Here is a 26,056-nt window from a genome sequence, read left to right as displayed (position 1 = left end):
ACTTTGCATGCTTTCCCAGCGCTCAGAGTGAAGCCTTTCTAAGTGCCTGGAGAGAGACTGATGGATGGATTATCTGTCTAATCATGCCTCTGTCTTATATCACAAAGGTAAGCAAGGCTGTTTTTAACACGTGAATTCTGGGAACGGAACCCTGTGAATACTGAGACTCAGCCTGTAGTAGCCTGTGAAACTGAGAGGATAAGCTGATGCCTTCCCTTTCGGCAGAAGGTGTGCGGCACCATAACTGGCTGATTCCCACATTGTCGCATCTGTGCTCTGCAGTGGAAGGTCACTGAATGAACTGTTATCACAAAGCCAGATGCACTTCACTGGCTCTTCATAATATTTATAGAACATTTGAATGTCTGGGGTGTGTGTGCGAGAGAACAGAACCTTTTGCTAAAAGATCATTTTTCCGTATATGTTTTCTCTTGCAAATAACTTATATTACACACCTGTGTTTAAAGACTACTAACTATAAGGCTTGTATTTCTCAGGGTTTTACAGCCTGTTTGGACCTCTGTTTTGGAACTGTGCTATGTGTTTCCTACACACACACACACACACACACACACACACAGAGTGGAGTTGGAGGTTGATTTATTTAAAAATATTCTCGTGCTGAGTAAGGTATACAGCTGTGTCCATATTCAAGCTTAAAAGTATTTTAAGAATCTGAAACAGCACACTGACCTCCCTAGCAAGCAGGAGACCTATGTCCTCCCTAAGTTGTCTGAGAGTGACAGAAAATGAACTGGGGAGTCAGCACCTCTTCAGAAGAACAACTTTTCTGTCAAAAAAGCTGAGAAATGATATGCATATCAAAGACAAGGGCTTGGGATGAGATATAAACACCAGTTGCTTATGGTTTATTCTGGGATATGTCAGAGGGGGAAAATGCAACTGTTATAGCCATGGTTAGTGCCAGGTTGATGGGGGCCCTTGGGGAGCCCCATTTAAATGTGTGTGTGTGTGTGTGTGTGTGTGTGTGCTAGCAACCCCCCTCACCTGCTCAGAGCCTAGAAGGCAGGTTCTCTGTGCCATGTCTGCAGCAGCAACAGTAGAAGGAGAACTTTCCTCTGTTCTGGGCCTCACTGCCTGCCTCCTGGGCAGGAGACATAAATAGTTTGCTGCCCAAAGGAGAAGTGCCTGCCACTGTGGTGGTCACTTCCCCTTATTGTCTGGAAAGCAGCCTGTGGCTAATCTAGTGGTGGGGAGGGAAGTAGTCTCTACAGTGGGCCATGTTCTTTGCTATGTGCCAGCTATTTTAAAACTCTCAGATGCTCTATCCCTTCACGCTGCACCAGGGTGGATCATCTGGCAATCTTTACATGGCCAGCACCACAAGGGAAGATGGACCACTGTGGAATCTGCTCGTTTCCTCTTAACCCTGTGAGCCATGGTCTGCTTACCACGTGACTGGGGGAGATTTGTTGCATCCAACAGGTGCAGCATTATCAGGCATGGGGGTGCGTCCTCAGACTATGCCTAGCCAGGCCAGGGCTTATGTGTGTGATGCCCACCCTGGGCATTGTCCCATAGCAAATAGATCTAGGGTTTATTTAGTAAAATTATTGTTTCAAAAAGCATCTCTGCTAACACCATTTGTTACTAACATTTATAGCCTTTGAGACACAGCTTCCCTGGTAATTTATTTGTAGAATAAGTGTATATTGGGTAAACAAAACTGTATGTACCATGATGGTCCATTTTAAAAAATGCTGAAAGCAACAAAAGCATAAATTAGGACAACCTAAAACTTCACAATGTTGTGAGAAAGTTTAAGTCCATCACAATTATTCTTCGTAGTGGATGTTAAGCAAAAAAGAAGCGGTCCATCATATCCACTAACATCTGCCCTTCTCCCTCATTTCTGTGGTGTGGCTTAATATCCAGCTTGAAGAGTTTTGGTGAACACAGTACAATGTGTGTGATTCCACTAGGGGGTGACAGAAACCTAATGCATGGTTTCATCAGGCTTCCAGCCTGGAGACAGATGTTGTGGGAGATACAAAAGATTATCTCTCTGGGGCTGGAGGTTGTCGCAAACCAAGACAAAAATCTTCTGTTGGTAGAAAAAGAATCCCATGCATTGAATCAAATGATATAAAATTATGTTTTGCCTCATTTCCCAGGGATGATGAATTCAACACCATTCATAAAAATCAGTTGAGGAAACTGGTCATATTTTAGAACCTTAATGATCTTCAAATGTTAGTTCCCCATTATGTTCTCTGTGTGTGACATTTTAAATACAAACGATTAAAACTGTATGCATTAGGCAGCTGGCATGGAATGAAAAGGAACTTCAGAACATGGCTGTGTTTTTTAATATAGTATTTATATTATTTCTCTCTCTTTTTTAAAATACATATGTATGCCAATTCACTTTTAGTCAATCCACCAGCTCCACCAGTAAAAAAAAAAAAAAGGAATGACTCATAAATTTTAAAGTAGTTGAAAAGAATAATTGATTTCTTCTCTCAAATGTGCGTCAGCTTATGTAATGTTTGTGGATTCTTATGAAACCCAATGCGCAACATCTCTACCACATTAACGTGGACAAAAAGACTTAGAGAAGCAGCCTTATACTTGGTCCGTAAAATGTCCCTGAGATATAAACTTGGCACAGGTTCTTTCTGACTTCATGTTACTCAAATAGAAAATCTTCCATTCCATTCATTGCTCTTTCTTTCCAGAAACTCAACAGAGTAGAAATTTTTTTTAAAAAAACCCTACACCTTGTCAAAACTTGGCAAATAAGTTTTTAACTGTAAGATATCAGAGATGGACTGTTTTCTCTTATGGTAAAAGCTGAGCCCAGTAAGAAGTTCTATGTCTCTGACACGGGCTGTATGAAACTTCATTCTTTCTTCAACCCACAAGGACTCTGGCTTGCCATCCTGCTGGAGAGAAAAAATTAAAAATATTTTTTCAAAGATATTAATTACTTGGATTAATATTCAGCAATCTAGAAAGAAGCCAATGACTTTTAATGAAGGCATGTACTTCAATGGGTATGTTGGGGAGTACAAAGAACATAGTACCCTGGAATCACAAACCTAATTAGAGGTTTCTTTGAAATCCCGATTACAATTTTCCACTCGCTTGTTACATCCATCTTGTGTTCTTGGCAAGAGGTATGCTGTGCTGGGGGCAATACAACACATCAAGCTATTACCTTGTAAGGGAGGTTGCCCCATAGAGAGATCTACCAGTCTCAGAGCATACTCAGAAGTAAGCCCTATTGTCTTTAATGGGGCTGAGTCTCAGGAAAGTGTGCCTAGGATTGCAGCTTCACTCTCCTCTGGGCAGTATACACCATTTACTCCCACCTGGAGCACAAATACCCTGTGCGCCCAGCCTGAAAAAGTGCAGATCACTGTATCACCTATAAAAATGTAGAAAGGAAGATTCTTCAGGCAAAGTGCCTTGGGGACAGCATTGAAATCCTTGAGGTCATGGGACATACAGGCTGACAAATGAGCCATGACCAGGATTGCTTTGTTTACCCTCGACTAAATAAAACCTATTCTCAAAAATGCTGAATGGGGAGTCTCATATAAATTATGCATATCAATATATATTTGACTGTGTCATTTCACATACATTTATATTGTCTCCCTTCATGGTTAGGAGAAGCAAGGAGCTATGCAGTAAGTTGGCAGAACCCATTCTTCTGCTCCAAAGCTTTCACCACATACTTTTAAGCCTACCTTCATAGCCATAAGGACTAGAAACCCACATCCAACAGAGAAAGATGCACACTGCCAACTTTTGTTGAAAGAGGTTATATGCAACTCATCTGTATGTATTCTAAGGGACAAATCTTCTTCAACTTTCCAGCACTGATGCAGCAGTGCCAATGGGGTGTGTGCTGCATCCTACAGTGGGGGGTGGGGAATCATGGAAGCCTCCTCAAGGTAACATTTGTTGCCTTACCTTGGGGCTGCATTGCAACTGCATTGGCACTTGAAGGTTGGAGAGGATTAGGCCCTAAGTGTGTTTGTATGAAGAACAGAAAATATTACTCACTGCACAGCTTTCACTGTTGTCTTTTCGGTGAGGTACAATGTAAGAAACCACATCAAGAGATCCTTCACACTGTAAAGGAGTCTGAGAAGCATTTTTACAACTTGTCAAAATAATGAAGTAGTGAGTTGGAATAAGGACTTCAGAATTATTTGTAAGCCTGAAATAAAAAAAGTCAATATTTTAGATTTTATTCTTGTTAGCTTTTAAAATTTAACATACCATAGCACAACTGCATGAATGGGAAAACTAGGCAATTTAAAACAAAACCTGTAGCATTACAATGATTCAATCTAGAGTATAATCCGACAGAAGTTCTTTGGTTCAAGCACTGTTAAAATGAATTCATACCCCCCATTCATTTCAAGGCGGCTTCCCAGAAGAACTTCGTGGTCAGTTATCTCAATGCAAATCGGGTGGGGGGGAATTCAAAGTCGCACACACCTTTGCCTCCTTTGCCCTGCGCTGGTGTCTCACTCCTTTCAAGGCAGCCCAAAACACTGCAAAAAGGCTCTGCCTCGCCCAAGCAGGGAAATAGCCCTGGAGCCATGGAAGAGGTTCCCCTTGCAAAGGAACAGTAAGACTCCTGGAGCCCCTGAGCCAGCAAAGAGGCTGAAGAGGGGAAGGGGGGGACCTCTGTAGCCAGAACACGTGGAGTGATCTCTCTCTCTCTCTCTCTCTCTCTCTCTCTCATGCACACAGGGGCAGGTGTGGTAGGAACACAAGGGATTGCTTTAAAAAACCCAGGGAGTGTTTGCCAAATCCCCCCCTTCTGACTGAGATGGTGCAGGCCCTCCCTGCTCCAGCCTACACAAACAAAACAGCAAGCAAGTCTTCCCAGCAAGCCAAAGCATGAGATTTAGGCTACAATCCTCTCCACACTTTCCTAGGAGTTGGGGGGCTTACAATGGGGGGCTTACAATGGGGCTTACTTCTGAGTAGAAATGCATAGGACTGGACTCTTAGTTCTATTTTGTTCAATGGGACTCTCAGGAAAGTGTGGTTAGGATTTCAGCCTGAGAGGTTCTCATGCTAGGTGCTAGATTGGGACCAGTTTTTTAATATGGAGAATTAATGTTTGTATGACTTATAGAGCCAACTTTCACATAGAAGAAACTGCTGTTATGCATCATCCATTTATTTTTCTTAGGATTCTCTCATAATGCTTTTTAAATTAATAGTGCAGCATTTACTGTACCCAGAGCCATGCTTTTAAAGAGCATCTCTGCAAGCTTTGTGCCAGAATTAGATCACAGTTCACAGCACTCTTATACTGCCAGCAGTTTGGATGACATTAATAGCATCCTTCTAGAGTATTTAAACTGTGGTTTCTACCCTCACTGGGCAGTTCTATATCTTGTCATTACAGTTTTTTACTCTTCATGCGATGGAAGCAGCACAGCAGAACAGACAAGTCACTATTTCACCTGTTTCTCAAGTGCTCAGAGACAACTGCTTGCCCACTACATTTCAACATATGCTTCATGCTGAAAATGAAGCCTAGTAGAGTTTCACTTAAGTAACCAGCACTGTAACAATACACTGATTTTCTAAAAATACAGACACTAACAGCACAGTCCTATGCATATCTATTCAGAAGGAAGTCTCACTGAATTCAATGGAACTTGCCTCATGCCAACATGTATAGGATTGCAGCCTAACACCAACATGTACCCACCTTTTCATTTCCTCAGGTGTATCATATAAGCCATTGTAGTCATAATCAAACACAGGACCAGTGATGACATTGACACCATTTCTGGCCACAGCGTATGTTGGTAGGAGAACAGTATTAAAATACTTCCATATTACTGAAAGCACAAAACAGAATTTGAAGAAGGAATGCAAGTGTCTCAAACACAATGAAGACTATCACATTTCAGGAAATAGAGTATGCCTTGCCCAGTAAGACCACAGGCTGCTTTCACTTTGCTTATCTCAAGACAGTTCTCTGTGAAATGAATGCATTCTGTTCCGACAAAATTTTGGAGTGGATTGTGTCATGATCCATTCAGAACACTGGGGTCCTTGCAGCTCTCACCCTAGGTCTAGTGAATGTCCATCCTTCATATGCTAGAGATGCTGAACATATGATGCTGGGGCAGGGGACAGGTGGCTCTGGTTGATTTGTTCCCTTGAGACCCCAGTGCATCTGGGAGTAATGACAATAACTATCACTATTTCTTATGTACTTCCACAATATCCTAGAACTTATTAGAAAGTGGAAGGTCCTATATCTGTTCTAGAAATACTTCCACTTTTGTTAGGTAAGTTTTGACCCATTGAGGCAGAACTGTACCTCATCCACCTGAGATAGAATTGTATATCATCCATATCAAAGGTCTGGAAGAATTTTCAGAAGTTATCTAGCAGCAACTGTTACCCTGCAGATGCCTGATCTCGGAAGCTAAGCAGGGTCAGGCCTGGTTAGTACTTGGATGGGAGACTGCCTAGGAATACTGGGTGCTGTAGGCTTATACCATAGTCTTTCAAGACTGAAGGTTGCCAACCATCTAGGCCAGAACAGCCTGCACGCAAGGGTTTTCTCCACTTAAACCACTTCCTGAATGCTGTTTATCAAAGATTCCTGCCGTAAAAAAAAACGGCAGGGCAAAATCTTACTATTTTAATCGTGACATATTACAAATACTTTCCCTTTGAATGCGCACATGTTTAATCTAGAGAAATAGGAAACAATGAAATTCTCGCTGTGTTCTTAGGCAAAGCTAGACTGATAATTTTCTTGATGTGATAAGTAATCTCATGGGCTTTAAAATTGAGAAACAAACATTTACAAAGGAAAGTGGCTCCCATGACTGTGGATGTGCAGTGGAGCACCTAAAGTTATAGCACAGTATGACTGAACCCATGGGACGGATGCACATTGACAAAACTGTAACATTGAAATTATTAATTTTACAGTGCCCATGCAATCAAGACATAAATACTAGCATGAATATGACTACGGGCCCTGATCCTAAACAACTTTCCTGTGCTGATGCAGCCATGTCAGTGGGATTCATGCACTGCATCCTGCAGTGAGGAGGGGCAGTCATGGAGGCCTTCCCAAAGTAGGGAAACATTTGCTCCTTTACCTTGTGGCGACATTGCAGCTGCAACACTGCTGGAAAATTGAATAGGCTCTTTAGCTCTCATCTTTTATAGATACGTCTTTTTGCACAAAAATGTAATTAACATTTACCTTGAAAAGCATGGTACATAGGTACAACATTGCTTTTGAAAAGTCCTTCATAATTACTTCTTCTGTCATTCTTTATCAGATCTAAAAATATAAAATGTAGAAGCAATCATTACCAGACTAACTGGCAATTCTCTTGATATTAGGTTTGAATAAAGTGCCTCAAAGAAGGTTTGTCATGGTTTAAATATTTTTTTAAACAGTCATAAACATCATGCTCAGTGCCCAAAGATTTGAACAACACGTTCCATGCACTCTCATACAGCAACCCACTATGCTTGTGGTACTTGCTCATACAGCAACCCACTATGCTTGTGTGCTTGTGGCACAATCCTTGTGGTACTCATGGGAGTTTCAGAAGCTGTTTCTGATATGCATGAGAGTCTGCAGTTTAAAGGGGGGGGGGAGCAAAAAACTACCAGTAGACAAGCCCAAAAACTTGTGTACATAGTGGCCTTTTGGAACTTGGCCATTGGCCACAAGGCACTTTTGTGACCACTCTTTGCAATGGCCTGAAGAATCTCTAATTCTGCTAGATTGTAGCCTTGTCTGAAAGGAAGCTCCACTGATTGCAGTCAGTCTAGTTTTCCTATTCGCTGTATTATTTATTTACATAGCACCATCTGTGCCTATTATTTCAATTGCACCATTCTCTTAGCTTTACAGAAAGTAAAGACAGCTTCCTGTTCCAAAGAGCTCGCAATCCAGAGGAGAGATGAGAGAGAGGGGGAGGAAATGGAAAGAGAAAATTAATGGCACCAATAATTGCAATGGGAATTAATGTACTGGATCTAATCCAAGTTCCATGGCAAAGAGATGAGCATGCTGAACTTTTACTTAAGTAAGGGCTTCCAGTTCAACATCAGGGCAGTTCTATACATGCAATAGAGATGCCACTGAATGTGAGCTTATGAAAAAGCTGATTCACAGTTTACTTGGCAACTCAGTAAAAATATCAGAATATAAACATCAAAACACATGCACAATATCATCAGCTTTGAATGGCATCACATTCAATGAGCTGTTTCTCCACAAAGAACCCAGAACTCCCTTCCTGTGCATAGCATTTAAATGTACATTCACCATTCACAGTTGATGCTTCTGTATATGCATACAGCTAAACTCCTGTACTACTACATATATAAATTTAAAATGTAGGAAGTCTGCTGACAATGCCATATGATGAATCTGTATACTTCCAAATAAAATAATTTATTTTCACATATTATTACAGTGTTTCTGAGTTAACAAAGTGTTCATCAGACATCCTTTAGGGGAGTTCATTATTTCTAACATGCAATGCTTCTGAATAGCTTATTCATTTTTAAAATACACACCGTTTAATATAAAAACAAAAACTTAAACTTTTACTTTGGTGGCAATGCCTCCTAATGCATTGTTTTGTTTAGGAATAAGAAAAGAGAATGAATTACTTGGTGGGAAAAGAAATCCATAATTTAGCTGTAAATGGCTCTTGTAAAATGTACAGGTCTGGCTGTGACTTAAAGGAATACGATTGTCAACATGGAAACAGCTTGAGATGGCTTCAGCAGAAGAATTCCAATTGTCCTAGGAAACAAAATGGAATATTAGTTTTTGAGCATGCAGATTACACAATATGCAAGCTACAGATTCACAAAGGTGCCTCCTCCTTGTTCACAACTACTGGGCTATATTTTATTAAAGGGCTTAGCCTGTGAGATCTATTCAGCCGCTGGTTATGCCAGCCGCAGTTCAGGTGACTGAACCCATGACTTCTGAAGACTTCTTTAGTCGTAAGATTTTAAAATTCATTACACCTACCCATTTCCCCCACACTAGTGGTATTTCTAGTGGCTCCAATTTAGGAGTATGCCATTTCAGAACTCCACAGTTCAGACATGTTACAGACCATGCTGGCTTTCTGCTAGCTCATGTTGCCCGTTTGGGACCAGCACAAGCAGTGCAGTCCAAATACAGTGAGCAACACCAGAGGGGTGTGTGTGTGTGTGTGCGTGCGTGCGTGCGCGCGCACGCGCATGTACATACATGTTGTTGTGGTCAATGGAACCTTTAGGCTCAGCTAGATTCTGGATGTTTTCCTATTGAATTCAAAAACAAGTAAAATAAGGGCCCAATCCTGAGCCCTGCATGCTGGCTTATCGCTGGCATGCACTGCTACAACCATGTCATAAGGCATGCTTGCAAGCCCTTACCATGGGCCCAGCACCAGAGCTAGCCCAGCACAAGCCTGCACTGGGCCAGTTCCGGCCCTGGACTCACATTCCACCACCTAGTGGTTGCCCAGACTGCCAGATGGCAGAGAGGTGAGTGGGGGAGGAGGAGGTGTTTTGGAGCAGGGAGGAGGCATGGCAAGGGAAGGAAGCAGGACAGGAGGGGAGGGACTGGTGGAGCTCAGCTCATGCTCTGGGCAGCTCAGGATTAGACTGTAAATCAGCTAGAGCAGCACATCCCAAAGTGTGAGTCACTACTCACTGGTGGGTCACAAGCTGGACCCTCCCATCCTCCCTGGACTATCTGGCTCCAAATCGGAAGGGGTGCCGGCTCTGTGATGCTGTTGTCAGAATGACTTACTGGGTGCCTATGGAGGCCTCTTCCAAGTCATGCTGAGCTGATGACTCTACTGGCCTCTGCAGGAGAAGCTTCTGCTGGCCAGAGGACTGTGGAGGCCAATAGAGTGGGTTGTTGGTCCAGTGCAGCTCAGAGAAGACAACTGGAGGCACCCGACAAGTCATTCTGGCAAACATCATCGCGACAAGGTGGGTCACAGCACTGGAAAGATCGGGAACTGCTGAGCTAGAAGCATGTCTACCTAAGCCTGAAAGTTGCCATACTAGCTTCTCATCCCCTTCTGCAACCAGTTTTATACTTACATTTATACATTTTTATTTACTTACTTTTGTTTATAGTCTTGCCTCCCCATTTATCTAATTTATCTGCCCTCTTTTTCTAATATATCCATATCCCTGCCTGTGACATTCACTACCTCTATCAGCAATCCAAAAGACACAATCCATTCTTCTCTTTTGTTCTGAATCCCCTCAGTGACACGGTCCTTCCTCTCCCCCCCTCCCCCGACCTCTAGCAGAAAAGCCATCTTGCCTATCAACCATTTGACCAAGTCCTTTAGTCCTCATCTACAGTTGAAATGAAACCAAAGTATGGCTTAGTGATGAATGCACTATACTTTCCCCTACTATCTTGGTTCTCAAACTCTTGAGGAGTTTGAGACCCAAGGTAAGTGTGTGCAGGAAGGGGCTAAGGCAGTGACATGATCCCCAGGATTGTGTTACTGCTGGAATGGGAAGGTTTCTTATTTTACTTACCTCCAGCCAACACTGCACTCCTGGGGGGGGGGTTGGGGAGTCCTCTGCAGGGCTCCCTGTGCCTCCTAATGTCTAAGCATAACAAAAAATGAGCACTTACGGTTTACATCGCAAATCAGAAGCACCCATTTTTTTGGTATGTTTAGAAGTTAGGAGATGCAGTGAGCCCTGTGGAGAGCTCACCAGACCCCTCAGGACTGCAGCACTGGCTGGAAGTAAGTAAAAGAAATCCCTGCCATCCCTGGCAGCAGCACGATCCTGGAGCTAATGCTGCTGCCTTCCCATTCTCCCACCTCTTAAGGAGCCAGAGGCAGGGCTTCTCAGGCTGGGGTGTGCCGATGCCCTAGTTTGAGAACCTCTATTTATTGCCTATTTCTTCTTATTTTAGAAACTTTTAGAGCCCAATCCTATGCATGTCTACTCAGAAGTAAGTCCCATTATAGTCAATGGGGCTTACTCCCAAGAAAGTGTGGATAGGATTGTAGCAATCTCCTTGAAGATTCTGTGCTGGGTTAGCAGCCTAAAATCTGGCAGAATATTCTCCTGCAGAAGCTTTTGTCCTTTCTTTGAAATGGCATGACCAGACAGTCATGTGCTGTCAGACAGTCATGCCAGACAGTCATGTGCAGATTTTCATGTGCTGGATGTGGATTCAGACCTTCTCTGTCTGGATTAACCATGCCTCCTACTGACATTGACAAGTATCTATTGATTGGGCAACCAAACCTGTCCATCTATGTAAAGGGGTGGGGTGTAGTGACCAGGTGTGTTACACTCATCCAATCAGGTTACTTAACAACATCATCAATCCTAGTTTTCTTTAGTTCAAGCATTGTGTTTGTACAGGTCTGATGTTAGAACAGGCTACTGTTTCACTGAGGGCACACCCACTTAGTAAATAAAGGAACCAGGATTTCTGGAACAATGTAAGTAACTAGAAAGAGGGACTCTATTTCTAACCTGAATGAGGTTAGGTACAGTGGCATCACTATGGTTTGCATCACCTAGTGCAGGATGCCAGTGTGTCACCCCCATGCAGTGGGTGGGGGAACACTCCAGGTGGTGGGCGTGGTGATCTACCATCAACCCGCCCCCACTGGTTTTTTGGCTGTACCTTTTGATAGAATAAAGATATTTCAACGTAGTTTGTTTCATTGCATTCTTTGTGAAATTACACATTGATTGATATATAACATGATGGTATTATTTTTACAAACTGTGACTTTAGTGATTTTGGTCACTAGTGGTGTCACCTCCCCCCAGGGTATCAACTTACTAACACCTTATTGGAGAAGTTCTCAAACTTTTAGCACTGGGACCCACTTTTAAGAATGACAATCTGTTTAGGAGACATCATAAAGCAAATTAAAATAAATAATTATAAATAATTAAATTAAAGTAAAACAAATAATTAAATAAAGGGAAGCCAGCCCTGTTCCACCAATTGAATTTTCTCTGTAGCCTGCCTGCAATAACACCCCCCCCCCCAAAAAAAAAAGAATCAGTAAGATTTTAACCCCTACCCAGTTCAGTTTAAGTTCTTATATTTCAAGCATATCACTATCAGGATCCACCTGGCTTTCCAAGTCTGAGAACCCAGTCCTATGGCTGTCTACTTAGAAGTAAGTCCCATTATAGTCAGTGGGGCTTACTCTGAGGAAAATGTGGATAGGATTGCAGCCTAAAACAGAAAAAAATTCACCTTACTCTGTCAGGCCTCTGTTTCATTCTTTTTATGGGGCGGAGCTGCCTTCTGGGGCATTTGTTGAGCTCCACTGCATCAAATCAGGACCATTCGGTTGGCCTCATATTTCCCTTTGCCTGACCTGCCCAGGAGCCAAGGCATGTTTGCTTACTCATGAGTAAATGCAACCATGTGGTTTAGTTTTGCTTTCCATAGGGTTCAATACATTCACCAGCTTAGAGGGAGAGACTTCCTTCTCGGGTGTTTTTTGGGGGCTACATTCATTGGATCAGGACCATTCCAGTGTTGTTGGATTCCTCTCAGCCTGCCCTTTCCGACGGACTAAGGCAAGTTCACCTACTCATGAGTAAACGCGCAATACAACTTGGTTTTACTTTCCATTGGGCTCCATGCATTTTTTGTTTTCCGGCTTTTCGCCAATAACTTTTGACAGAAATGAGATATTTCACTCTGGGTTTTTTTGCATCGCATTCTGCTGGAAATTCCACATCCAACGGTATATAACATGATGGGGTTACGCCTAACCACTGCAATTTTAGCGCATCACCCCCCAGTGCGCGTCATCCCTCCCTTGCACATCACCCGGTGTGGCCCACACCACCCGCACCCCCTTAGTGACGCCACTGCTTAGGAAATTAATTTTGCTTTATATCCTTTTTTCACTCCAAGCAGCCAGCAAACCCATTCAGTGACCTGTGTTGGGGTTCATATACTTTGCTCTTGAGTTGCTTCTTGGCTCCATCTGCTAGGCATTATTTATTGAGTGTTTGTTATTGGGCATTAGCTGGGCATGAGTTATTGAGTTCATTTTGGTCAAGCAGTTCTTTTGTGTCCATCTAGCCAAGTTCAAGCATTTTCCATCAGCCTACTTCTTGTACTTTTCTCTCACCTACCCCCCTTTTCTATTTTATTTAATTTCTTTCTCTTTGGGGTTTTAGTAAACTGGGTATATTTTGATTCTTTGCTTGCTAGTCATTGTCCCCAAGTAATTTAATGGGTTGACATATCAGATTGCTTACGAATGCATCAGCAACAAAATTTTAAATAAGGATCCTTGGGGTTCTGTGATTTCTGGGGAGGGTTTTTATTCCCAGACAATCCCTTCTCTACCTGGTCTCTTCTGCTTGGGATGGTTGCAGCAGATAGAAGTACTAGTTCCTGTCTTGTCCCCCCTGCCATTCAGCTGCTGATCCAGGAAAAAGAGAAAGCAGAGGGGGGAGTGCATGAGCACCAACCACTAGGTGCTACTCCGCTTTGTGCTGCTCTTCAGCAGTTCCTTCCCTGACAGGCTTGTTATGCTTGACATTCTCTTCCTTAGGACTTACATGTTTGTTAACAGTATAGGCACTCCACAAAGGCATCTTGATATCCTGACTAAATCCATTTATATAATGGCGATTGTGAAGAAGACAATAGTTCTGCTTCTTTTGAAGTACTTTGGGCCTCCCAAAAGGCATACTGTGTTCTTCTATCTTCTTTACTAGAACAGAGAAGGAAGAGAGAGAGAGAGAAAGAGATTCAGTCTCTAAAAGAAAGCATCTTTTCTCATGAGATGTTCTACTTAGATTAGTCTTTTTCTCAAGTTCATTAAAATCATTACCTTCTGAACTAGTAAAATTTTTCCGTGGTTGAATCCGTGGCAAGCCCTAGATGTAGGGAAAGCAAAAGGTATGAGAAAAGGTGTGTCATTATCTATGCAGTCATTTGAACCAAAAATATTTTTTAAAACCCAGTCAAATCGAATTACATGTGAATACAATGGACATTCCGCAATGGTTTTGCAAAGCAGCTTTGATCACAACATAAGAAGGGGCAACTTACAGATGCATACAAAATGTGTAACAACAAAATCTTGCTATCATAAAACCAGTATATAATTATCCCAGGGACTGCTGAGCCATGCTTCCAGGATGTAATCTTCTAAGGTTCCAACATTCAAGAATAAATGGTTGAGCTTGCATTAAAACTATGTTCATTTACTGTAAATGCATGCCAGGCTTCAGCCAGTAGTGGGCACACTTCTAGCAGATGATATTATTTTAGGTTGCTTTTAGTCTAAATGGGCATTGTTAGCTGATATGAGATTGCAAGACGCAATAACCCACCAAATGAAATCTAAATACACAAAAGGACAATTTAGTATCAAATGCCAACATGTTATGCTAACATTTACAACAATTACACATTTTTGGTAAGTCACAGCCAAATTTGTCTATACCTGCATCATGACAATGGTAGCTTACAATTTATTCCTATTATAGGCCATAAAAACTTCTCATTGTTAAGATACACAGTACATCACACACTTGTACCAAAAGCAACTTCCCTCCTTGGGCAACTAACAGTTTGGGGGAAAGTCACACAGAACACAGCCCAGCAGGAAAGCGTTAAAAAACCTTCCCTTCATGTCATAGTCCTGGTCCTGATCCAGATCCTGATCGCCACTTGCCTGGCTGTTATGGAAGAAAAGCAATCAAAATATGAGGTCAAACAACACATTTAACATATTATATTTTGCCCTCCATGACAGCAGTGAATGCCTAGAACAAAAGCATTTGGCTAAAATGTTTGTTCCAGTGGATACTTACCAATGACTCACATGAGCAACTGAGATCCTTTACAGAGGTTCTTCGCTCAGTGAAAGGGCACAAAGAAGGAATACTTTCTTCCTTTGGATGTTGTGGGTTAAAAGTAGTTTTCTTTAAAAGGTGGTTGAGACTTCCATGAGTTCCATTGTTGGGGGCTGGTGTCAAGTCAAGCAGATCTGCAACAATTCAGACAACAGAATTAAAGATGGTCGAAAATACACTCCTGCACTGCAGTTTATATGTGACTTATGCCAATGTTTTCAGAATTTCGGTGCTCGTCTCAGTGTTCCATAGCACAGGCACAAACTCTACATCAAGTTACAACATGTACTTTTCTGGTTCAAGGTCTTTGAGACAAGAATCACAAGTGAAGGGCAGTTAGCAATAGCTGCAGTAAGAAACGAAAAAGAGGAAATTAGATATAGGAAGGCTCAGAAGACTGTGCAAGGGTGGGAAGAGAAGATGAGATTCCCACAAACAAATGAAACAGGAACAATGTAAAGGGAGACAATGGAAACTGTAGGGACCCCATTTAGATACTGAATGGAACTGGAAACTGAAATTGGCAAGGACATAGACGCATCCAGAAGACAAATCCTGCAGCTTCCCAAAACAGTAAATCTAACCATAACTATCAGTGACACTCCACTTTGAACAAAAATATGTTTTTCATAAAAGGTTTTGAATTTGCTAGGTGAGGAAAAATTGGTCACTTTATCATACCACACATTAAATTGTAGATTTCAATGTTTTCAAAGGGATCAACTTCAGTTTGAAATTTGAATCCTGGTCCAAAGCCAATGAAAAGAGCCTAGGACAAAAGCAAAACAATATTGTTTTTCATGGACAACAGCTGAATCTTACGTCTTTGCCTCTTAATCTTCGCATCTGCTTTTAAGAAGTTGTCTCTAGAAGACGTAAACCGTTTATGGTGCTGCCTGTGACCACATAGCCTTAAAGGATATATCTTGATTCTTATCATAGCCTTAAAGGTTATATCTTGTCTTTCATGTTTACCTAAATTGAATGGCATGCACAAGGGTAGATAAAATAGAGTTCCATCGAACATGCCTGTTTTGAGATCCTCATTGAGGGGTTTATTGAGGATCCTCATTTTGAAGTAAGTTTATTTCTTCATATAATTAGAATAAGCAACAATTCATACACATTTCAACAGAAATTGTATTGAAGTCATGGTTAAAATATCACAAATCTTTCATCTCTCTTTTTATAAAAAGAAGGGTTAGCTATATGGAGACAAACAGAACCAAATAACAGAGTGCTACACTGCAGTCAAACTGTTCCATTACCTACTGCTGCATATATCATTCATTTAAACAAAAACCACAGAACTTGGTCTTTCATAGTCGTGGCTTATTTTCTAGTATAAACAACATTTACAGAAAGTTAATTATACATGTTCTCTAAGGAAAGAGTTTTCCCTCAGCATCGTTTTTGATCGGTTTCGGATTGTTGCACCCTGATTCAGAGTGCCGGATGATCTCTGAAAGATTTACCTTTTTCATCCAAAATGTACTCAAGAAGCTCAGAATTAAGACAGATTTAAAATGAGACCTATTTCCAAGTGTATGTATCCTTTTAAAGTTACCTGCATATTTGCAAACATATTATCTGAGCCATGAAATCCACCGGTGCAGTACTTGACCTCAGTGGGCATCCTACAAGACACAGGCATAAGTAAGAATGTCTGACAGAGTGTATTTTAGGAAAATCTTGACCACTGCAGCTTCCTCCCCTCTAGCTCCATCCTGCACGTATCGGTTCTCGCAACTCTATCCAAAACTCCACTGCTTAGGGCTAAAATCCTATACACCCTTTCCTGACAGTAAGCCCTGTTGAATACAATGGAACTTACTTCTGAGCAGATACTACTAGGATTTTGTGTGGCAAATAATTCACTTCTCATTCCCTTTCATATACAGGCATCCCCCGGTATCCATGGATCCAGTATCTGTGGATACAGTTATCAGTGGTTCCCCATGCTGCTCCACCCAATACCTTTGTTCATCTTGTTTACAGTCATGTGAAGTAATCAAGTATCTAGCTCATCTAGATACCATAAGCAGAAAGCTTACAGACAGACAAGAAGGCAGGCAGCCTGCATACTAGAAGAGATGACTCAGCAATTGTTAAAAGGAAGTTTCCAATCCTGTTAATGTTGTTTGAGTCATTCCCTCTAGCATTCAGGCTGCTTGCCAGTCTATAAGCTTTCTACTTATAGTATTCTGTAAAAGCAAGGTACATGATTGCTTCACACAACTGTAAAAAACATAAGAGGGTTCACATTAATCTGAGGGGTTTGCATTTATCTGTGGCTTCCAGTATCCACGGGAAGAAGGAGGAGGAAGACACCTCCACATATACTATGCAGTCACAGTTTCTTTCTGGAGAGTTAACTAGCTTCTTGCAACATGAGCACACTAAACCACAGGAATTTTGTACTCTCTACAGATCTTGACATGAAGTCCATGTCATCTCCCCAAAGTGCCCCCAAATGTCCACACACGACTCCCCTACCATTCACTGACCCACTTTCAGCACTTCAAAGCAATGATATTTTAAAGCACCTCCCCTTAAATACTATTTACCTATGGTAAATAATGTAGTACTCAATGGAAAGGTAAATTAGTTGCAAGTACTGTTTACAAGAGATAAAAGTTTTTTTCCATTTTCACCTCAAACAGTTTAGGCCAGTGGTTTCCAAACATTTTTGCAACAGGACCCACCTTTTAGAAAGACACTAAGGACCCACCTAGCTTTACAAGAATTTTAAAAAACCTCTCACTTTATCAGTTGCTCAAGTCTCTGTTTTTATTCTTTTTACTATGGGAGGACTATCTTCTGGAGCATTTTGTTGAGCTCCATGTTCGTGGAATCGAGACCATTCTAGTGGCCTTGAGTTCCCCTTCACCTGGCCCTCAATAAGAGCTGAAGCACGTTTACCTGCTCATAAGTAAACACAAACATATGGCTCAGTTTTGTTTTCCATAGGGAAACAAATACATCCTCAATACATTTTCCTTGTCAGTTTCATGACCCACCAAAAATCATGTTGCAATTCACTGGTGAATCGCGACCCACAGTTGGGGAACTGCTGGTTTAGACTATATCTTTATATATATGTAGATATCTAAAAAATCTGTAGCGGAATCCAGAGTGTATATGTAAGCTTATGTATAGGATTTAGAAAAATTATTCAAAATCAATTTTTAAAAATGGAAAATTAAAATACTCATTTGGGGTTACTGTACAAGGGAAGGATACCATAAATATCATTCACTCTTTAAAAGAAACAAATGGCAAAAATTAGGAACATATGTTTGCAATGATGTAGTAATAAAATGATGCAAAAGTACATGGAATGAGATGTAGAAAAAGCTAACCCTCTATAGCCAATAATAAAAAATGCAATAACTTACCGAGCAAATTGCCACTGCTCATCCATATAAAAATGTACTGGTTCAATTCGATCATTCCTGGCATAATGAAATCGCTTGGGGAGCAGGTCCTTCATGTATGGTTTGAAATGCTGATCTGGAGTCAAGCACTAAAACGTTTAAATGAAAATCCTTATTCATCGTTTAATTGTGTACACAATTTCATATATAAACTCCAGTATGAAACAGAGAAAAAGCTTGTTCAAGTTCTTCAAGAGAAAACCTTAAGCCAATGGTTCACAAACTTAATGTGAACAAGGTGCCTTTCTTTGGCAGCAGCCTCTTCTTCCTGGCTCTCACAGGTGCTGCCATTTTGGATTTCATGTGATCCAAGGCAGCAGCACCCAGAAGAGCTAGGAAGGACAGTGCCCCAGTGAGTTCACATGGCGCAGTTTGGGAAACCATTATTTTGGTGCTACCTACTCTGAAGTTTCTGACCCCAGTCTCTCTCTCACACACACTGTGTCATGGCAACCAGCTGAGTGAGTGAGTGAGTGAGTGAGTGAGAGAGCGGTACATCATAAGAAGACGGACTAGCAAATTCTACACCTTATGAAAAATAATGTAATTAAAAATCATGAATACTTAGGCAATAACTTACTGTAAGGTTTTTGACAATGCCTTCATAATCAACTGGAAGAATGAGATGAAATTATTAGTTACCTAAAGGTTAAAAGAAAAATGAATATAAAAGGTTCCCTAAAAAGGAAGGGTAACTTAAATGTTGCTTTATACTTTATCTTAAATTATTTACAGTTTTTATTAGTCACATTCCCATCCCTTTCCCAAGCAACACTGCACAAGGAGGCCACAGGCCAGTGTAGCAAGCACTGCAGGCAATCTGACACCAAACTGATTTGCCTGAAAGCCTCCCCAGTCTTTCCCTCAATAGTATTCCTTTGTGTAGAAAAGGAATATGTAGTGTTTAATACAGTATTAACACAAAAAGAAGTGTTTAAGCAACAAATAGTATCCATATGTGGCCAACGAACTATTCATCAAAGGTAACTTGGTAATGACTGGCACCAACAAAGCATTCTTTCAACGACCATGGCCTTGGGTATTTACTTACACAGTCTAATTATTGTTTAAAAGTTGCAACTGCTCTATAATTTTGCATAATAATGATTAGCTGTCATTCAGTCTATAGAGAAAAGTTAAGACAAATTAGTCCTAACACAACATTGGCAGAATCTGGGTTAAGGTTATCTTTTGCCCTCCAGTTGATCTTCGCCCCCAATGTCATCTGCTTTATTTTCTCCTACAGAAGTAAACTCTTTTCTAGAAAGTTTATATTATATTACATAATGGGCATAATCTTAAAGTGGAGTTGGGCCAGCACTGGCCCAACATCATGTGAAAGTGCCATAAAGTACTTTTGCGCTGATGCAACTGCAGGGAGGTCTGCGCCGGCCTCCCCGTGCTGGATCCAGCCACGGTGGGGTAAGTCAGCACTGGTCTTTCCAGGTTGGTGCAGGGGTCTGGGGGGGGGGGGTGTGGGGAGGAGGAGGTGGGAGGGGTGCGTTTCGGGCAGGGGAGAGCAGGATGTGGGTGGGGCTATGGGCAGGCGGGCTAATAGTAGCCTGAAAAGTACAGATCTGTAACATTTCCCCAAATGCAGTCACATATCATGGTAGCATCAAGTCTAATATATTTAGAATAAAATATTGAAATGAATGGGAACCTACGTGAAATTGGTTCACAACCCACCTAGTGGATTCTGACCCACTGCTCAGAAACACTGCTCTAACTAATCTTTACTAACAAAGCAAAATATGTGAAACTCAGGGAGATCCCCATACAAATCCATACTTTCTAACTTAGCTTTGTCGTTTTGTTAAATGTAAATTCATACAATGATCCCACTGAGTGAAAAACATGCAACAGCCTGAGACAATTTTTGCTGAGCAAACTTTTGTAGACTAAAATTTTTTGACTCTTGTTGGTCAAAAGTATTCTAGGCTAAAAATAAAATGGGATGGATTAAGAATGATTGCATATTTACTTGTGGTAAATCATTAAAGCTCAGACAGAGTGTGATCCAGTTCACAGTTCAGCTTGTTTAAATCCCACTGAAGCAGAACCTAAGCATATTTATGGTGGGGTTGTGACCCAAGACAATCAGTGAACAAGATTAGACAGAATGAGTTCCTGTTAAATTGGGGCAGAATTTTCAACCCCTGTTGCTGCCTAAATGCAAAGCAGTGACATAAGGCAGTAGTTTTCTACTCTCTGGGAGTTTGAGCCCTATTGTAAGTTCTTGAGGGGGAGGAGGGAATGGAGTGAAGTGATTCAGTGGATCACACCACTTTTGAGGGGTGCGGGGGCTTTTCTTGACTCACCGGAAGCTGCTGCAGGCTTCCAGGGGTGCAGGGAGCCCTGCGCGAGCCTCTGCAGGGCTCCCCAAAGTGCGAAGACAGTTAAAATAACAACTGCGAACGCTTCTGGTTTTGCAACCAAAACCCGGTCGCAATAATTAATTTGAGTGTCTGTGCACTTTGGAGAGCCCTGTGGAGGCTCACGCGGGACTTCCCGCACCTCTGGGAGCCTGCTGCAGCCTCTGGTGAGTGCAGGAAAGCCCTTGAGCCCCTCAAAAACAGCACAATCCAGGGGATCGCTTTGCTCAATTCCCCCCTCCCTGCCCCTTAAGGAGGCATAGGCCAAGGCTCTCTGGCTGGGGTGTCATGACGCCCCAGTTTGAGAAGCACTGGCATAAGGGTATTCCTAGGGAAGAACTAGGCAGTGGCAAAGAGTGATTAAATCTATCTCACCCACAGATTTATCTCTGCTCTCCTCCCTCACTGGTGCTTTTTCCCCAGCTGAGACATATTTGTTAAGTGCAGAATAATGGGGAGAAGAAGGGATTGCAGAGGAAAATGGTGGGTGGGGAAACATTGCTTCTCCCACTGTTTCTCCCCTGCATGTTTCTGACTCTCCTTTGTCCACTGGCAGTAAATACGAAGTTGACAACGGACTGTTGGTGGCTGAATATGTAATTTTACCCTCCTACTGATAGGTCCACTGAGAGAGCCCTCAGCCATTGAGTCCTCCATTACTCAGAAATCATAACTGCTCTCAAATGCTTCCATTTGAACTGTGATCTGAGACATTAAAAATTATGACAACCTCTCAGATCTATTGATAAAATCAGGAGGGCTTATGACTTGCCATGAAAATTGGTAAAGCATAAACACATTAAATTTTCACTGTTGTTTTTCCCATTCAAACTTCACATCGCAGTTCAAGTGAGCTGACAGGCTTTTCAGATACAAAAAGTAATCACTTATTTTTTTGTTACATAACATAAAACCATCAAAAGTCAGCCTTTTCTAGGACTAAAGCTGGAGAGATATTTGACATGGATGATCTCGACATAGTGAACTTTGTAGTAACAAGATATTACTATTGTCCCATTTTGCTATCATTTTAAACCACAAAATATACAATCAAATAGTGCAAATTAGTCTAGCAGTTACATACAAGAGAAATACTCATCTGGAACATTTTGGGGTCTTAAGCGAGCTGCGGGGCCAGGTACTACAAACAAATCTTGAACATTGTCCAGGTATGCACTTAGGTATGCTCCTTTGCTGCAGCTAGCTGCCTCCATTCCTTCAAAGAAAGCAGAAAAAAATATTTAATTTTAAGAAAAGTCATGCATTGATAAAGGGATGGATAGCAGCTTCTCATGTAATGAGGAGTGCAGTAAGCCAGGTCTAATTATTACCAGGAAATAAGTGGTGTAAATGGACCTCTGAAAATATTACAAGCTGATATCTATGGTTATTTTAAATCTACAAAATATTGTTCCAGCATGGTAAGTTCAATACTTGATGGCAGTTATCCATGACACTTGAATGCAAAGAGAGTTTCTTTAAAAGGAGATACAGAACTGCCTTCTCAGAGGCAATGGGAACCACTCTGACCTTCAAGGCCCAATCCTATCCAACTTTCCAGCACTGATGCAGCCACAATGCAGCCCTGGGATAAGACAATAAGCCTTCCCTTACCTTGAAGTGGCCTCCATAACTGCCCCCTCCCTACAGAATGTAGCACATGTCCTATTGGCATGGCTGCAACAGCACTGGAAAGTTGGTTAGGATTGGGTCCTCAGAGAGGTATTGGCAACCTCTGCAACCCAATTTCCCAGCCCAAGTCCAGAAGAGGTTAATAATTATATTCAGTAGGGATCAGTAATAATTAAATAATATTTTGAATAAACATTCAGTAATAATTAGAATTCCGTAGGAATTAAGACTACCATAGATTGCTGAGCAATTTCTGTCATCAGAGATTTTCTCAGAAGCAAATCCTACTGAATTCAAGCAAACTTACTTGCAGGTAAGCAAACACAGAATTGCAGCCTAGTTATATAATACATCCATTTAGAAGCCTCCTTCATATTGAAAGAATATTGTGTATCCTTTCTATTAAAAAGGATACAATCAAAAACACATTGCAAAGATATTTTTATTGGACCAAAAGATGAGATAACATAAATACACTCACCATGATCAGAGAGAAGAATAATGTTAACGCAGTTATGCAGGTTCATTTGCTTAAGGCCATCCATCAATATTCCAACCACTTTGTCCACTTTCTGTAATGCAAGAATGACCTGCAAAACGAAAGTAAAGAGACGTAAAACACATGCTAACTTCACATATTCAACACAAGGTGTTATTCATGTGAAATGACTGTTACCCCTTGGCCTGTGACCTGCTCCCACCTAGTGATGAGTAATCAGACTATTAACAGTTTCCAACACTGTAGACAGCTAACTAGTACTCTATGGCTGTTAATCAGCACTGGTGTTGAACAGCTGGCCAATAGAACCTATCTTTCCCAATACCGACAGTGCAATCCTATGCATGTTTACTGAGAAGTAAGTCCCATTGTGTTCAGTGGTAGGGTTTAGTCTCAGGACAATGTGCACAGGACTGCAAGCTAAGATTTTTCACACAGGGGCAGCCCAATCCTGAGCTGCCCGGGGTGCGCAGCTGCAGCAGCGCAGGAAATGGCTCCTGCTGCATCCTGCATGCCTCAGCCTGCTGCGGGTGGCACCTCGGGAGAAGAGGACTTTTGTCCCCTTCTCCCAGGTAAGGGAAGCAGCCCCACAATGGGACTACTCACTTTACTGCAGACCAAAAGGTCAACAGTAAGGTAAAGGCGTTCGTGAAGGGCACCGAACCCCACACGAACGCCTTGGATCTGGTGGAGTGGAGCTCTACGGGACCCGCCTCCCTCCCTCTGCCCTTTCTCCACCTCCCTGTCACGCCTCCTCTCTGCCCCCCACCTCTGCTTACCGTGCTGCAGCTCAGCGGTCCATGAGACCGCCAAGCAGCAGAGGACGGGCACCCACCCAGCACTAGCCCAGCGACAGCCAGCGATAAGCCCAGCGGTAAGCCTCGCTGGCATGCTTTACGACACGTTTGCGACAGTGCGCGACAGCAGAAAGCCAGAGCACTGAGCTCAGGATTGGGCTTAAAGTCACTTAAAAGAAAGGAATCAACAGAGGTATTGCAGAAAATCTAAGCAATATACGAGATATCAAAGGAATATCAACTCATGAAAGTTGATAAGTCTTGTTTTAATAGTAAATAACATAAAACTTTAAAAGTGTTAAATTTTTGTTCATGTGTACCAATGTAACTACACACATTGTTCTTAGAAGATTTGGGGCACAGGGCCCATATTAGCTACCAATCAAACACTACAGAACACATTTAAGAACAAAAAGAGTATGGAATGACTTACTTCACTGCTGACTGGTCCATATCTGTGACCTGAAGAATCTGGTTCTTCTAAATACAGAGTGTAAAAGTGTGGTCTATATCAAACAGCACCAAAATTTTAATATTTTACATATAAATTGAGATAATATCTAAATGCAACATGGAGATTATTCCTCAGAAAGAACAATGCATTAAACCCACAAAATACCTAGTAACCTTCTAAAAACTGATGTGTTTTCAGAGGCATAATCTTTTCATGGTCTAGAAAGCTTTCTAGTCTACAAATCCTAATGGCACAAAAAATTATTCTTTAAAAGGTGCCACAAGACTCTTGGATTTTGCTTCAAAAAAAACTAACACAGGTGTCCCTCTGGAAATGGTGCATTATTAACTGATGCAAAGAAATTGAAGGCCTGAAAGACATATAACCAGCTCCTAAGCTACAATCCTATGCACACTTTCCTGGGAGTAAGCCCCATTAAACACAATTGGATTTACTTCTGAGTAGATATGTATAGGATTGTGTAGTTATACTTTTTCCTAGGTATTACTCCCAAGTAAGAGTGCAAAGGGTTACAGGCTCTACAGGCCCAGACAAAATACAATCTAGTCAAGGTCAATCAAATCACACCAATTTCAGTGGAGAAGTTAAGCAAATATGCAAGTCTCTCTCATTCACCTCCACGGGACTTAAAAGTACTTCACTTTTAATGAATCATGCCCTAAGAAATGCACAGCAGCATTAGCTGTCATGGGCAAGACTTGCTTTGTCTGCAGGATGATCTTGCTATGAAAGCTTATGCTGCAATAAACAGATGCCATCTTAAATATGCCACATGACTGTTGGTTTTGCTACTACAAATGTGCAGCCCAATCCTAACAGCGCCACCGCCACTGGGGGAAGTGGCACTGCCGAGGCCACTGGAAGACTCCTTAGGGAAAGGGGACTTCCACCCACTTCATCCAGAGAAAACCCCAAGACCTGCAATGGGACTTCTGAAGTCTGCACCAGCTATTTTGCCAGCACAGAGTTCAGAGCCTCCGAGTTGGGCTTTGCAGCCTAACATGGAGGATAGGATATGGTGGAGCAGGGCTCCTCTGGTCCCACCCCAGCTATTACCATACTCCGAGAGGCATCTGTCCAGCTCTGAGCATAGTGCTGACTGGTGCTGGGTCGGCGCTCCCTGCACAGAGGGTGCGATAAATGTGCTTTATGGAACATTTACGACACCCAGTGCCATAAGTACACTTGTATTGCTGGCTCTGAAGAGCTCAAGAGTGGGCTCTAACACAGCTACACCAGGGTTGGCCTTAGGTACCGTTGGGCACAACTGTAAACATTTTTTGCAGGTTCAAAGTCAAGGTCTGTAGAATCTTAGAGATATAAATAAAATTTATTATAGACTTTAGATCTTTATGGTAGAATGGAAAGCAATCAAAATGAGCACTTTAAAAATGTACGTTGAGTTAATGGACCAAACAGATCTAAGCACATTTGAATATAAAATTTTAAGATAAAATAATAAGACTAGATTGCCCTAGTGTGGGAGGATGGCCCTGAGGCACGAGGTCAATTGGGAGCAATTGGTCCAATTGGCTTAAAGCAGACCCTAAGCTACATTTCTGGTGTTACTATTCCATCATTCAAGAAGGTTAAGATTCCCAGTTTGGAAGCAGATCTAATGCAATGGTATTATGAAAACATTAGCATGTGGTGTTAACCCATTTCTGCCCAGCTCACAGGTGTACATGCTCAATCTCTGTTGCATATATGCAACGTTGGGCAGAAATGGCTTAAAGTACAAATTATTTTTAAGCCAACCAATCTTCTGTTTTTCTAATGTTCTAAATACAGCTTGAATTCTGAAACACTGTACTTGCCTTTCCTCTTTTGGTAATTGCAGCCAGCTAAGGAAAGTTGCCACTCTTTCTTCAAATGGTACTGATCTAAATCAGAAACACAATTTTTAAAAAGTTTTACTAAGAAAAATGGCAAAGGGGTGTTTCTTTCCC

The 26,056-nt window shown here is 41.7% G+C and overlaps 1 protein-coding gene across 4 annotated transcripts in view; it reads right to left on the bottom strand.

Moving 5' to 3' along the window:
* Positions 1 to 583: 583 nt before the first annotated feature.
* The window catches only part of ENPP1 (ectonucleotide pyrophosphatase/phosphodiesterase 1), a 62,976-nt gene continuing 37,503 nt past the window's right edge, over positions 584 to 26,056 (bottom strand). For 2 of the 4 annotated variants that reach the window (XM_066614651.1, XM_066614668.1), the window contains 16 exons: positions 25,925 to 25,990; positions 24,066 to 24,138; positions 22,818 to 22,926; positions 21,789 to 21,920; positions 18,910 to 18,941; positions 18,291 to 18,418; positions 16,460 to 16,529; positions 15,574 to 15,661; positions 14,851 to 15,026; positions 13,863 to 13,908; positions 13,588 to 13,742; positions 8,665 to 8,800; positions 7,235 to 7,315; positions 5,711 to 5,843; positions 4,036 to 4,192; positions 584 to 2,906 (listed from right to left, as the gene is read on the bottom strand). In XM_066614651.1, coding sequence (XP_066470748.1) covers positions 2,736 to 2,906; positions 4,036 to 4,192; positions 5,711 to 5,843; positions 7,235 to 7,315; positions 8,665 to 8,800; positions 13,588 to 13,742; positions 13,863 to 13,908; positions 14,851 to 15,026; positions 15,574 to 15,661; positions 16,460 to 16,529; positions 18,291 to 18,418; positions 18,910 to 18,941; positions 21,789 to 21,920; positions 22,818 to 22,926; positions 24,066 to 24,138; positions 25,925 to 25,990 — 1,753 coding nt within the window. In that variant the 3' untranslated portion in view covers positions 584 to 2,735. The remainder of the gene's footprint in view (positions 2,907 to 4,035; positions 4,193 to 5,710; positions 5,844 to 7,234; positions 7,316 to 8,664; positions 8,801 to 13,587; positions 13,743 to 13,862; positions 13,909 to 14,850; positions 15,027 to 15,573; positions 15,662 to 16,459; positions 16,530 to 18,290; positions 18,419 to 18,909; positions 18,942 to 21,788; positions 21,921 to 22,817; positions 22,927 to 24,065; positions 24,139 to 25,924; positions 25,991 to 26,056) is intronic. The other 2 variants (XM_066614659.1, XM_066614677.1) reach the window with 1 other exon arrangement.

The sequence above is a fragment of the Tiliqua scincoides genome, chromosome 1, assembly GCF_035046505.1.
Source record: "Tiliqua scincoides isolate rTilSci1 chromosome 1, rTilSci1.hap2, whole genome shotgun sequence".
Lineage (NCBI taxonomy): Eukaryota > Metazoa > Chordata > Lepidosauria > Squamata > Scincidae > Tiliqua > Tiliqua scincoides.
Note: the sequence above shows the minus strand (reverse complement) of the source record. Positions and strands in the feature narration are given on the sequence as shown.